The 15,628-nt window shown below is 40.4% G+C and overlaps 1 protein-coding gene across 6 annotated transcripts in view; it reads right to left on the bottom strand.

Moving 5' to 3' along the window:
- The window catches only part of adkb (adenosine kinase b), a 113,618-nt gene that overhangs the window by 97,572 nt on the left and 418 nt on the right, over positions 1-15,628 (bottom strand). Inside the window, exons 1-3 of one of the 6 annotated variants that reach the window (XM_020605270.1) lie at positions 15,530-15,622; positions 12,109-12,183; positions 11,972-12,025 (exon numbers count right to left, since the gene is read on the bottom strand). In XM_020605270.1, the coding sequence (XP_020460926.1) occupies positions 11,972-12,025; positions 12,109-12,183; positions 15,530-15,579 (179 nt within the window). In that variant the 5' untranslated portion in view covers positions 15,580-15,622. Of the gene's footprint in view, positions 1-11,971; positions 12,026-12,108; positions 12,184-12,774; positions 12,797-13,001; positions 13,095-15,251; positions 15,382-15,529; positions 15,623-15,628 lie in introns of those variants that run through there. The other 5 variants (XM_020605276.1, XM_020605272.1, XM_020605271.1 and 2 more) reach the window with 5 other exon arrangements.

Genomic DNA, 15,628 nt, shown 5'->3' with positions numbered 1-15,628 from the left:
CATTTGCACATGTACTGTTACTTCAGAAAGTAGTCACACCCCTTCACTTTTGGCACACTTTGTTGTGTTGCAGATTTAATCTTAAATTGATAAAATTTTTGCAATAACTGTGAAATGAAAGAAGTGTGGAACCACCGAAACTAAAGCTGGCTTTGCGGCAACACTTAAGAATTCATCCTGGACATGTAGGGAAGGATGAATGCAGTCAATCATAAGTGTTAACTGCTGCCAAAGTGTTCTTACTGTGTGTTCTGTTAAGTACTAAATTAAGGATCTGAATATGTTTGTAAGTGAGAGGTTTCAATTTTTTTTAAATAAATTTGTAGATGTTTCTAAAAACATGTATTCACTTATGGGTTACTGAGTGTAGAATGATGAGCAAAGTATCAATTAGAATTTTTTATAATGAATTATACTACGCAAAGTGTGCAAAAAGTAAAGGGGTCTGAATACTTTCTGAAGCAACTGTGTAAATGAAGAGCAGCTATGGTCATAAAGAGTGTGAAAATGTCCAAGGAAAATATATCAACAACTGAATGATGTAAACTAATTTGGTACAGACACACTAATGTTACCTCGCCCAATGCATGCTAGCATGCAGACTTAAATAATGAACTTTATCATGATCACATGCTAACATTATGTTGGCATAATAAATTTAGCAACAAATTCTGCAATTCTAAAACCACAGTAATCAATATTTTCAATAACTCAAATACAGTCGTATCTTAGCTGTGCAATATAATAAACTTGATATTGGCACATATTTTCTTCCATCTTGACAGACATTGTTAAATGTGACACTCGACCACAAATGTTGCAGGAGTCTGAAAGAGGCAGTTACAGTCTGAATATCAGCTTGATAAAAGCAAAAGAGCAACATTGTCCACATGTGGTTGTAGTTAGCTACACTGTATTAAAGCAAGATGAGCAGTAAAAGTTATTTCTGAGAAACTTCAACTGCTTCCTCAAAGGGATGTATGAAATAAAAGAAACTATTCATCTTTCACTTGGCAGAAATAGGCAGCTATTTTGTATTTCATAGGTGATGCTCTCAGAGCAATTACAAAAACAAGTTTTACAAATCCTTGTGTATAAAAACCCACAGCCAGGTTTTTAGGGAGAGACCACATCTCTAAATGTTTGATGTCTGAAAAATACAGTGAAGTTTAGGCACAAGTGTAACAGACTAAACACAATGAGTCAAGAAAACAGACAGACTTTGGGGAATGAGGAGTAAGCACTTGCTGAGTTTTCAAACGTAAACCACAGGAACACCCTTGGGCGTACGGCGGAAAACACCGATGGTGGCTTTGTCATTTTTGTATTTTCCCCATCATACTGCCATTTAAAATAAGAATAACATCAATACTTGGGCACACTGTGATGAAAAGCGGGGGTATGCTGCAAGATGGAGTCTTTATCTTGGGGGGCTGTGAACATGAATAATGTGTATTCTACACATCATCCACATAAACAGCTTCCCTGGGGGCTGGCTATATAAACGTGTACACCCTGCTAAGGAAATTGACCTAACTACAGTCAAGATGATACGCCACATTAGGAGGTCCTTGACTTTTTTCTCAACTCAATTGAGGACTGTCCATTTGTAAGTGCATTTAGATCAGGGGGGAAAAAATCCAATGACACAGTAAATAGTTCAAGCTGCACCACACCATTCCCACTGGTGTTATGTGTAATTCCAACTTAAACTAACTGAGTGAGAGCGTTTGTTGAGAAAATGCTTGTGCATAATCCCAAGGGTAGTGCAAAGGCTCTGCTACACAGTGCCAATGCATTCCCTTAGAAGGATTAAAAAAAGATTTTCAGAGGGACATTAAGGGGGAGCAAACTACAATTTTAGAAATATATAATAAGATTTAATAAACATATAATATTATTTTAGAAATATATACTCACTGCAAACAGAAGTAATTTGTATGCAAAGTGCATCATGGCTTACCAACACATGTCAGCTAGGGGTGTTCAGTATTTCAACCTGGTTTAACTAGGCATGGCCGAATTTTGAGCAAGTGTGAAAGTAACCTTTACTGCTTCAAAGGAAGCCTGCATATCATGTCTCAAGGCAAGGGGTCTACCCAGGGCAGGATGTTCCCAATAAAGAAAAAAAAAAACTTTCCATGCAAGTGGAAAATATGCTAACCGAGGGGAAAAAAATCCTTCCTGAGACACCTGTTATGACTCCTTGACAAAGGAAGAATTTGAGCACTGTGGGTGTTTATAACATGAAGGCAGCCAAGGGACTCCAGAACCTATTTCAAATAGACACACAGCTTCTGAGGATTTCACTTTTTTTTCTTCCCTAGAAGTATTTGCTCCACCTTTCAGTGCAGACAGCATGGGGCCCTGCTCTTGGACGCCTCGAAAATCCCATCCGAAAGGGAGCAGCTGCCTCGAGACCTTTACACCCTCAAACATCATGTGATCCCATAGTAGTGACACCATAAATGGCCCCTTTGGCCATTTAGGGAGAGAAAATCCCTTTCTATCTACTGGAGTATAAGCTCGCTTGGTGGTGGGAGGGAGCTGAGAAGAAGAAATTGTTTTGAACAAAATGTCCTCAGCCAGTAACCTCTGCTTTTAATACCCACTGGTGTTGTTCGACAGAAGAGCAGTTCCAGATATGCCATGCATTCCACTAATGTATGGACAAAGTGTGTTATACAGTATTATGTGCTTTACTACAGACTGCCACTGACACTCTAGATAAACACCACTCTTAACTAAAGGCACAGTACTATTTTTCAATTTCATACTTTCCAATTTGAGACTAATACAGGCACTTATTTATTCAGGCTGAATTAAATCATGTTTAAATTAGGGAAAGTAGGCGTCTGAATGCAATATTTGTATTCAGAGGATATGAGAGCACTCCTCAAAATCTACAGTAATACCTCTACATCTCCTGGGCTTAACACATTCAAATTGTTGGGACAGATCACACAAATGAGGAACATCATGTTGTTTACATTCCTGGGGATGGAGCACCCACCATTGTTTCCAATCAGGGGAAACGAGAGTTTCCAATGTACTATGAGTGTTCTCTCCCCCCAGTGACTCACAAGTTCCTCTCTCACCTCCCCCAAATATGTGCCAAGTAGATTATTTACATGAGGCAATAATTCAAGATTTGCTCCTCAAAGTCTCTTACATAGAGGGCAAGGTGAGCCCATTTACCCAATCCCTCTTCACTTGCCTTTGATGTTAGCCTATCTTGGTAAGACCGGATGAGTGCCCTAAATTCCCCATCAAGTGATTTCACAGGAAGAACAAGTCTCTGTTAATCAATGGCTAGATTGGATCTGGATCCTCAAGAGTGGCCTGCCTGAAAGTCCTCCCGAGTGTTTGAGTGCATACCGGGGTAATTCATCGCTAATGATCACCGTGGCACCCACTCTCCTACGCGCCGTTCGTCCTTATTTAATTGCCTCGTTCACGTTTAAACAGCTTACAAATCACAAGGACAGGCAGGGAAACATGATCAAATAGCCCGTATCACTAATCAGGGGAGGGCAAGGGAAGAAGAGAGAGGACTGTGGCTTCTTTGCTGTGCTCCTTGGGGATTAGGAAGGTGGGGGGCTTTACAGGAACAGTAAATTATCTCTGCTTCAACTATAGCAGGCAGGTACATTTAAACAGGCAGATCAATCTTTCTCTCTCTCTCTCTGACAGAAGCTGAGAAAGGGCAATACAGCTAAAAGGCTTCAGTAATCCCAGTTTCAACACAGGCATCTGGAGTGGAGACAGGTTCCACCAGTGATTAGATTCCCCAATCAGCATGTGCATCCTACACCAGCCTTCCTTGGTAGTCTGGAGGCAGAACAAGGCCTGATGCACAGTAATTGTTTCCATAGGTCAGGTGGAGGAAAAACAGCTCAGGGATGTGATGAAAGGGAGATGGAAAGGGTGAGGAATATTGTTGTTTTTCTCCCCAATTAAATTGTTTGTCAAACCCTTCACAAAGGGTTACACAGTTTATCTGTTTAAAATCAATACGCTCATCTCAGTGTGAAAGCTTGTCCCGACACAAGACAGGCCCATTAATTATTCTGTTCTGCGTGCTATCGCCGGGCTTCTCAAGGTTGAACCTTATCTTTTCTTATTTCAAATCAATAATTATCTTCAACCATGCTCGCAGAAATAGATGTGCTTTTTATTCAATGCCTGTAGTGTCTGTCTCTCTCTCTCTCTCTGTAGCAACTGGTGAGGAACGCAGAATGAATAGGACATTTTTATCGGTAGAACATTAGGGCAGGATGGGAATAGATGGCAAAGAATGAGGCACATGAAAGTACTGAACACAAATGAGTCATGATTCAAACAGCGAACGAGGCCTTGTTCTCATCCTCTGACATCTTCTAATAGACTACACTAAGGCATGAATGTTGATTTGCACAAAAGCATTACGATAGCGCCATCGTTCCGGTATCTCAGTCCATTCGGGTAAATCCCTATTCAGCTGAGAGAACCTGTCTCTAGTTCCTCGGTACAAAAAAAAAAAAACAAAAAACTCCAGTCATGATGAGCCTTTTTGCATTATAGACTGGATGCACAATTAATGACTGCACAATTACATGGTCATAATGGGTGAGCAATTGCATTAGAATGCAAAAACAAGAAATGTGCACCCTTTTAATAAATTAGCTGATCCAGCAGCAGTAGCAGCAGCCCACTTGTTGGCATTAACTGAGGACTGCTGTTTGTACTTAATTAGGCTGCACTCAAGGATTAGGCAGCAGGGGCAAAATCTGGTCACAGAGGATGAGTTCATATTATTTCCTCTAAAATGTCACAGGTTTTTTGCTTTGCGCTGCAGAGGCTGGCGTTGTTTGTCACACTGTACTGTGTGGTTGTGGGAGAGGGAGTGTGAGAGAGTATGTGGATATGAAAAAGAGAGAGAGAGACATTGAGGAAGAGAGTGTGAAGAGGGAGTGTGTAAGCAAGGATGGGGCTTCTGGTGTTCTCTTGAGGATTGAGATTTGAAGCCAGAGCACAAAGCCTTTGAGACATTCCCGTTATCTTGGAGGCTGATACCGGGATCTTGGTGATTCAGAGCGCTCCGTATGAATAATTCCACCAACACCCCCTACTGCGGGGACCATATGGCCCAATGTGAACTTTAAACACAAGGGGAGTATTACTGCTCACCAGTCAGGCCTCCCATCTCTACTCCGGCACAAGCTAGGTGTAGGGCAATGATCAGCTTTTTTTGTATACTAACTATCCTACATGTATAAGGGCTGCTGCCATCAGTGGCTATTCCTGTGTGGCTGCTGGGGATCAAAGATGACTAAAAACAGCCCTGAGCGTGCTTTTCTGAAACTGAACATGCTGTCTGTACTGGCTGAGATGCCCACATTGTAATTATAAAAAGCTCTTTAAAATGGGGACTTGGACAGAAAGGAGGGGGTGGACGCCCATAAACACAGAGATGTGGATTATGTTTGTTACACCCCCTTTGACTTGTGAGGTTTCCTTCTGGCACCACCTGCTGGCAGCCATCGTCAACAAGCGGGAGGCGAGGACGAGCCTTAATTATGATTGCATCAGCCATCTCTTATGATGCAGCATGCACGCTTTAAACGTACAGGAATCACCCCGCATCACAGCATGTTCACCTGTTTCATCAATAAACAACAACAGAACAAGGCATAAGGTGTCTTTTTACTTCGATTACTCAAAAAGTTGTCCTGTGTCAAAATTTTAAAGATCCACATTTCTTATAGTTGAGTATGACTCTGGTGAACGTGTCAGATTTATGCTAGTGCTCCAAATTGCTGAATTCACACATATCAATAAAACATTAAGAGCAGAGCAGTTGGCGGGTGAACATGTTCCTGATGTTTCTGATGTCTCAATTACCAGTCGAGTGCCATTAATCTCTGCTCTCTCTCCCTCTGGCTCAGAGGTTGGCTGATGGATGCAGGCCCACGACCTTTGCCCCCAGCAGCAGGGGGGGGGAGCCGGATGTTCTGACCCCACAGCGGGCTGGCAGAGGTGAGTTTAAGTACTCTAGTACAGCACTCAGCCTCAGCAACAGACAAGGGCACTGGGGAGTGGGGGGGTTGTAATGTGTCTACATACTCAGTCAAGCATGAGTGCATCCAGTGAAGTGGCACCATGGCAAGCACATGCAGCTTCTGCACGCATGCTTGTGTATGAGCATTCACACACAAATATACACAATCAGGAGTGTTTTTCCTCCTGACATACCAGAATAGCTCCGCTGGGGGCTTCTTGCACTCATGATTAACTACATTATATATTAAAAACATAGAAATAAAAAAGGAGAGGTAGAGTCAAGTGTGTTTACAGAGCAGAATCTATCACACATACACACACCCAGGAGCCAGAGTGTTTAGCATGTACTCGGTGACAGAGGCCTTTGTTGTTTTCCTCCCAGTAAGCAGATTGAGCTGCATGGCAGCAGCAGGGGTGTGTAAGATGTACACAGACAGCGGGGTGTGTGAGTGGAGAGGCACCTCCACTGATCTCCTGTGTTGTGTGATGATGATGATGTGTGTGTGATGTATGTGTCTCAATCCAGCACTGATCCCCCTGAGTCAGCCCTGTCAGTGATATGAGCCTCCCACCCTCTCTCACCCCTCTTTCTCTCTTTCCTTCACCATCCGGAATGCTAATAACAGCCAGCCACTAACTCTGCAGCCCTGAATTATTCATGCAGCAGAGGGTCACACGGCATAATGAGGAGTTTACTCTCATTCTGGATGTGATTGTGACGCTGCTAATCTGCATTTAGCACAGAGGAAGAGAGAAAAGGGAGGCGGGGGGAATAGAGAGAGCGAGGGAGGAGGAGGGAGGATGAGCACTGATGAACTTAATTGCTGTGAGCAAACAACCTCTGAAAAGAGTCACGCCATCATCCAGAGATGAGAAAGTAAACAATTAATTATCGTTGGACAGAGGGAGTCATAAAACAAATGTTTGAATGGGACTAATACTCAGGAGCTAGCTGACCCCCCCACACTTCCCCCCCCTCAGAGGTGACAATACACTCACTGTAACAATGACTCACTCATTTCACACACTAATAATCATTAGCTCTAATATGATACGGTTAACAAGCCGAAGAGGGATGGTGTAGATGGTATATTATGAAATGTGTTCTAAACAACCTGTAGTGCCTAGTTATCCTGAAATAAAATGTCTATCTGCCCACATTATAATCTCCTGCAGAAAGAGGCATGTTTTCATTATGTTGACATGTTGTTTCCTATGGAGACTCCTTGGGGTAGAAACAGCAGGCTACTGTTGCCCCCTGCTGGACGTTAGAGGTACTTTATTAAGGTACTGCAATTCAATACTGACCATAGAAATTCACTAAAGAGACAAGGCCCCCCCCCCACACTTCCCCCCCCTCAGAGGTGACAATACACTCACTGTAACAATGACTCACTCATTTCACACACTAATAATCATTAGCTCTAATATGATACGGTTAACAAGCCGAAGAGGGATGGTGTAGATGGTATATTATGAAATGTGTTCTAAACAACCTGTAGTGCCTAGTTATCCTGAAATAAAATGTCTATCTGCCCACATTATAATCTCCTGCAGAAAGAGGCATGTTTTCATTATGTTGACATGTTGTTTCCTATGGAGACTCCTTGGGGTAGAAACAGCAGGCTACTGTTGCCCCCTGCTGGACGTTAGAGGTACTTTATTAAGGTACTGCAATTCAATACTGACCATAGAAATTCACTAAAGAGACAAGGGGAAAAGGTGAAATAAAATAACAACCAAGAGCTCACAGCTTAAATACTTTAAAATGTTTACAATAAAATACAAAACTGTACAAACTATAAAACTGTATAAACTAATAGTGAAAAACAAAACTTTACTTTACATTAATTTTATTTCACCTGAGCTAAAGAAAATCTGTACCCCATATTTTTGCATGTCAAAAAGCCATTACAAATTTCTTTACAGCAATCAGACTATTATATTCTAAGCCACATGATGGCAGCAGTGACCTAAAGCATTACATCTGTCAATATCATCCACTGAATTCAGCATACCTCAGCAGGCTGAAAGGAAGCCAGTCAGCGCTTTGGTTAACTGGTTTCGTCTCATACTTCAAGATCAAAACACCTCAAGTGTCCAGTGAAAAAAGGGCATCTGCGAAAACAGCCTTTCAAATGCAGCTAACTAACCACCATGTAAATATCATCTAAATAGAAGCGGTTAGAATGCTTACTGCAGCATGACTCACCAACCACCACACTGTATAAAATACAAGTACTGAGTAGCAGCACCTGTCTTATATAGAGGAGGAAGTGAAGAGGTCAGTGGTATGTGACTTTAGCTGTGATTGAAATTACTCAGCATGATTTATGATGTGACTTTAGTGGGAATGTTTTCATTTGTATTTTAAATAGCTGATACAGGAAAGAGAGGTATGAAATTCAACAAACGTCCGAGGCCAGAAACGAACCGTGGACAGTGCGTCTCAATCGCTATGCAACCAGGACACCCAGGAAGTTGGTGTTTGCTCAGCAGAGCATTAGTTTTCATTCATTCGGCAACTAAAGACTATTTTCTTTATCTCTTAATTATTGATATGACCTATTAAAATATTAAAACTTATGTAGGATGGCAACAATTATTTAGATTCTATATTTATGTGATGATTATCTACTTCATTAAAATGTCAGAAAATAGTAAAAAATATCAGTTTCCAAGAGGCTAAGTTCAATAGCTAGTTTTGATTTGATTTGATTTATTTATTCTTTCAAGCATGTAAAGACAGTTGATATATCAACACATAATTTTACACATATCCAACAAATGCTAATCCAATATCAATTTGCTTATACCTAGTACATGCTTGAATGGAGTAGGAAGAAGTCAGACTTATCCAGTCCTACCCCATGACATCATCTTACCATCATTGGTTTGCAATCAGTATCTCTACATAGATAATTATCTTCTACACCACACAAGTAATATACTAAAGAATTATTACAAAGTGTTAACATTCATACCACAGCCACAATGTTCCATCTGGTTAATCATTAAGCCTGTTCTTGCATATATCTTGACCAGCAATCCAAAACTCATACTTGTTAACTCTGTCAATCAACTGTTTCCACAAACAAAACTAAATGAAAAGGCATTAAAAGTCACAGATGAGGCTTATTCAAGAAAACATCATCAAGTCCCCAGCCGGCACTAACAGTTGGTGGTGGTTTGTACTCCGCAGCAGGCAATTTCTCAGGATTATATGGACTCTGCTCTGATAGATAATTGAATTCAGGCATGGCTACAGTGCACTGCATCCAATGATCTCTCTCCCACCAGGGCAATGGGAAAAAATGAATCATGTTACACTCTGTAGATTCAGAAGCACAACAGTGTTAGCTGACTAGACTTGTAAGTCTACAGTGGCCTTTACAGTAAATATGCTATTTGACACAACACTTCAGCCAAGTTCTTCTTCTTCCATGAGCCAACGATCGTGTGAATGAACTCTTTGTTTGTCACACTTTGGGTGTCACTCACCAAACAATATTAACAAGATAGAAACTACAGCTAATATCTCTGCATCTAAAGCCAAAGTTTTTATAACCTGTTCTGTTGTTAAGATAAATAGATAATGTGATTTAAAAAAAAAACATATTTCCATTCAGATATACATTGACGGTCGAGATGGCATTTATGCTGCCATGCGTGGTGCTGTAGGGATGTGCACCTAAATGCATTGTTCTGGGAATTGACCGCCAGAGCCACATGTTAATCCTGCCCTGACCTTGTGCAGAATGTAGAGAGAACAGGGTCTGTCGGGCTAAAGATAACACCATTGCCTTTGTGCTGCAGGAGAGCAACACTGCTGATGATGCTGCTTTGTGCCGCTGTTACCGCCCAAGGTCACATGTGTCCCTTTGTCAAGTAACAAGACCTGACAAGGTAGCACAACGGAAGGTACAAATAATCAGATGCACTGATCTCTCATTATACTTTATATGCACTCCTCTAGGGCTTTATAAATGTAGAACTGACACACAAGACAGCATTCAGTCATCACATTGACATTGTATTGTTCTTTCCAGAATGCTCCTGCCATAATAATTGTCCGTTAATGCAACTACTGGGTACTGGGCACTGGACCACCACTGCTGACACAAAGTTTAAAGGATAAGGATTTTCTATTTTAAAAGTATTTTCAACAATCCCCGCACAAAGACTAAAACTAGCAATGATTTGCCTCTGCTCATGGTTAATGCACGTCAGGCCTGCATCAGCTTATTCCTGTGTGTGCCACAGACCTCCACTGATGTTCAGCTCCTGTGTGTGCCACAGACCTCCACTGAAGTTCAGCAACAATTAAAACATATCAGGTAAACACACTGCTGCACTTAGTGACATGTTATTAAATTATGAAACACAAGATCCTAATATTTGTTATCCAGAGATCTTTTGCATGGGCCCTTGAATCTTGCTTACTTCAGATATTGTAAAACATTGTGGCCATTCTGAGCCTTTGGGGCAACATAAAAAAAACTACTTATTTTTGGTTTTAGTCTCAGTAGTGTTCAAAATATCTTTAATATTAAAAAATGACTAACTGTAGCTTTTAAAGACGCACAATGTGACAAGAAGGCCATGGACTCAATCGTCAGGCTGGCAGAATGAATTTGGGTTTAGGAAAAGTAAAAGCAGCACTTGCAGAGGTGCCCTTGCTCAAAGTACTTAACACCAAACCGCTCAAGTGGAGCTGCTCAGCGGCCAGCAGATAAGAATGTGGTTATCTTACATCCAACAGATAGGAGTAGTTGTCTGGGCAGCTTCAAGGTATGAATGTACCAGAGTGTGGAGCAATAAAGTCCTGTAAAAAAGCAAGTGTGCTCAGTGGATCGATCTAGTCTTGTCTATTAATCAGCAGCATCACTCTAAATTTTAGTGAAACCTGGCAAAAAAATTGAGCCAAGGAAAGAGAAGAGTTCTGGCACAAAGCTGAATCCAGGAATGTCAGAAAAGGTATTTTTGAATATTTCCCTATGTTCTTACAAACTACTACATTTAACTGAAAAAAACCTCTTCCTGAATAACAAGAGATCACTCAAAAACTTTTCAGCCCTTTGCTTTTGCTAGCCACTGTTAACAATTTTGGAAAAAACATGTTTGCAGCTTCAAACCCTAGATAGTCTTGTGTCTTTTGCCATCGATTATTCTCACACTCATTTAGAATAGGCTAGCACATAAAGATTTACACTCTATGTCCTAAATGTGGAATGTTACTCATTATGAATGTGTAAATAGTTTAATCCTCAAATCTACAGAGAAAACTCGACACCTCCCTCTCACCATCATCTGACCTAAAGATGGTGTATAATTAGCACAGACAACCTCCCTGAAAATACACCCACTGTACTTTTTCAAAGAAAGTAACTAGAGTGGTTAGTAATGAAGGCAGGGCCCTCCTTTAATTTTAGCTAGCCTTTGTGTTTACAGTTCATTTTTACCTTTAAGTAGATTTCTAAAGGGTAAAGTGCTGTGCTCAGAGACATACAACTATGTTTTTGAGGAAGGCTATAGCACTGCTGCTGCATCAGATTGCAAAGTGAAGGAGGGAGTTCGTGGAAAAGGAACCCTGCAAGGTTAGCAAAACAAATAGCTAGAGTTAAATTTATTTACTGTCAAACTAACGGCCTGTAGTTACACAACCCATAAGCTATTTAGCCTTAAGCAGAAGTAAATTCAGAGAATTCTTGGTATAGTTTGGCACAAGTTTGCTATAGGAAAAATTTGGGTGTGTCAAGTTGTGTGCTTCCCACATAGAGAGATCCAGATTTATGACTTGGCTATTTTGAGCATAGTGTCAAGAAGGAAGTATGAATGACTAGTGTAGTCCTTATTTGGGTCCATGTAATTTTAACACTCTGCATTACACTACTGAAGCAAGGGGTGTCCTAGTGACAATCTGACTCACAAAGCTTTGTGTTTGTCTTCAGCGAGGATCTGGTCATTAGATTTCAGTCCAAACCTTTTAGGAAAGGATAAAAATAATGTCAGTGCAGTTAGGTCAGATATATCAAGATATCAGCAGGCACACATTTTGACACTTACTTGTCAAGGAAATCTTTGTCCACAACAGCTGAAATGTCAAGCAAGGGATTTCCCATCCCAAAGAGGGTGTTTTCTCTGTGGAGACACAAAAGCATATTGTATTATGCAGACTCCCACTCACCATCTGCTGTTATAGGGAAAAACATCTGGCTCTAATTTGTTGAACTAAATGACTCAAACCTTGATGAGAGATGATCCCATGTCTCACTAATGGCTCTCTTATCTGACTTTCCCTCTGTGGTTAGCACAGGTACAACACATAAGGAAATAAAGCTCCAGAAACGTACAAAAAAAAACAAACTTTTGGGCTCATACGGATGATTCTGTACAACTTTGGGAGAGCTCAGTCCTCAGCTTGCAGTGACAAATGTAAAGCTACCGATCATAGTTTTTCATTCATTAATAAACAGCAGGCACTCCAGTACACTAAAATAAAGGATTATCATTATTCCGAACAACTGGTGAGTGAATGTTGCCATATACCGACATATGTAGCAAATGTGTCATTAAAAGCTTTAGATATAGGTATTCTTTGACTAAAGCTGAAAGCAATGAATAGTTTTGAAAACAGTATGTTCCCTGTGACCATTTTCATCAGGAAAATAGGCTATTTAGTAGCAAGATATCATTGTTGCCAAACTCCACTTCTCACAAAAGGTTACTCACAGGACAAAAATGTAGTCGGTGTCTGGTTCGGATTTCTAAAAGACATAATCATCCTCTTGAGTAATAGTTTGGCATTTACATAATCTCACTGAAGCTGCCATCAGTATTCTCAATCAACCCACTGAAATACTGGCAGTAACTCTGTGTACATTTTGATAAAAGACAATCATAACAGCAGAATTGTTCCCAGTGGAAACACTGGAGGACATTATCGTTTTGGATCTTACCTTAGTTTTGGCATAATGTCATAAAACTCAGCAGTGTAAACTGATAATGAAATGGTCAACAGCTTCCTCCTTTCTGTCAAAGCAATGTGCTTTTTTACTACAGGAACCTGCACTACACTTTGGCAAACCCTGACTGGTTGGTGGAGCAAGTGGGAGGGCCTTAGGTTTTCTTAGCTATATGATTGGCTCCACAAGCTCCAATTATTGTACAGCTTTCCATGCTGCGTTTGAGCCCAATTGGGAAGAAGGTGGACCATATGGTGAATGCCAATACCACCCATAAACTAATAAAAATTATGATATTTATAGGATTAATCTGCACATTTTTAACCATACCTACTACTTTTATTTGCACATAATTCACACAGTTGAGCTGAATAGTGAAGTATCAGCATATTGCATATTTTCTCAGCTGATCATAATGATAACTATACTATTGTCAAGTTCTGTAGCACAAAGGAAACATTATAAACCCAACTAACAGCATCAGAAAGCATGAATAACTTTTCTTCCTTATCAATCAGATTTAGCACAAATTTGGATAAATCAAGTTACTAACCCCCACCCCACCCCACTCTACTATCTTCAGGCCTTGTGTTTGTTTCTTGCCCTCTGTAGCCACTGTTGTTAAAATCTGCACTGCACTTCTTCCACGCTCCTGCTGATTCAAGGTTATAAGACGCGTTTTTCAAACCAGCATAGCTCATTTCACAGACCATCGAGGTTCCCTGTGCAGGTACAACCCAGGATGGGAGTGGACCTGTTAGACCCAAGAGGCCATGTTCTGTAGCACAGAAAGAGTGCGACAAAGAACGAGGCAAAACCAGGGTTAATATTGCTTTGGCATGTCGAAGATGGACAGTTTTATAAGCATCCAAATGACTGAAATTTGATGCAGCTATGGCTTTCTTCCTCCTAGCCACCTAAGTACTGTAGCTGGCTAATGTGTATACAGTATGCCAGCTTCATTAGCAAGCTAACATCAGAGTTTCAATTTTGTACCTTTGTAGTGAATTATTTTGGTTGTAATTGGAAGTCATTCCAACTGACTGCGATGTTAGTGGTTTGTTGTTCAATTTGTGGAAAACAGCGCATTTTCCTGGATTATCAAATGAAGGAACTGTGCCAATTTTTGTTCAGTTTTGGTCCAGTTTATGTCGAACATAACACTGCAGTCTATGTAGCATTTTAGTGAGAAATTGTTCAAATTTGCACCATCAACACAACTAGAAAAGTGGTGAGTTTTTCATCTTTCAAAGTGTAACATGAAATTTCACATACAACTCACAGTCAACTATGTAACATGGAATACAAGGTGACAGTGTCTGGAATATCAGTAATGTATCAATATTACTGTATAATATGCTTGTGTTACTGCAGATACATCTGCTACAAACAACATTAGACATACATATGCATATCACAAAAATGTAAACCTCTTTACTTGACAATGTGTCGCTGCAATGCCACCAAAAACCATGGGCTCTATATTCTGTATACATTAGTTCTGGAGAGGGTTATTACTGCTGTGCTACCTCACTGACACAACTGTCTCCATCTATCATTATCACCTATGACCTAGGTTCACAGACAGGGCAGGAGGGGCAAACAGGAGTGGAGGGAAAATAGGTACTGCTTGACTTTGTTTTGAGTTTCACTTCACCCTTAAAGGCCGAAAATTAGAGGGAGAAGTTAGTTAATGCAGCTTTAAACATCAACCAAATGCGTGACTATGGACAATTACGAAGACTTTTAAATTTTCCTACAGTCACGTAAACGCCGCACCGTTCGCTTCACGTGTAGTTATGCAAAAATTATTCGTTTTTTATTTTCAGCAACACTTTAGCTCCCTGTCTGCGTTGTAAATGTTATAGGCTATCAATAATATCATTGCTTTCTATATTGGTTAGTCTTTAATTCATTTGTCCTCGTCGTTTTCACATTTCACATTGCCTAATGTAACGTTACATTCCTGCATATTTATAATTTAGATGGCATAACTCCTTATTTTAACGACACCTGATATTTTTAACATTCGGTGAATTAAAAACACTGAATAAATACCGAATCCTTACAGTTACACTAAAATGTAACGTTACCTACCGTCCTCTCATTGGCAGGATGAATGTTTAACTTTTTAACGTTAAAGTCTGTCTGTCAAAACCTTTAATGTAGATAATAAAAGCATGACCTCTTCACGATTTCACATACAAGCTATTATCTTTTTAAATGGTAGCCTAATTAACTTACAGGTCGTATAAATACAGCTACAGTTCGTGTGATGATGAGCCCACCCTCACCTGGTTGCTGCGGTTAACTAGCATAGTTTAAACCGAGCTATCTGTTAGTTAAGCAGTAGTTTAACTTGAATACTTGATGTAACGTTCAAAGGTTCAAACTTATCGCCGTACACCTCATGCTGACACTGACCACAACACCAGAGACGCTAGCATAAATAACAGTTAGCTAACGCCGCTAGCTACGCAAAACATTATGTTTCCGACAACAGAATTTAGGTCGGTTATTACCGTAACGTTGTTTTCCTCCCTGTCGAAGGGGCTGGTTCTTCGTCTGACATTTTTTTATTAATCAGCGACGGTGTGTTGACGCTGTGAGGCCCGGGCAGC

Source organism: Monopterus albus, unplaced genomic scaffold (genome assembly GCF_001952655.1).
Source record: "Monopterus albus unplaced genomic scaffold, M_albus_1.0 scaffold69.1, whole genome shotgun sequence".
NCBI classification, from domain to species: domain Eukaryota; kingdom Metazoa; phylum Chordata; class Actinopteri; order Synbranchiformes; family Synbranchidae; genus Monopterus; species Monopterus albus.
The sequence above is the reverse complement of the archived record's forward strand: the minus strand, read 5'-3'. Positions and strand labels throughout refer to the sequence as shown.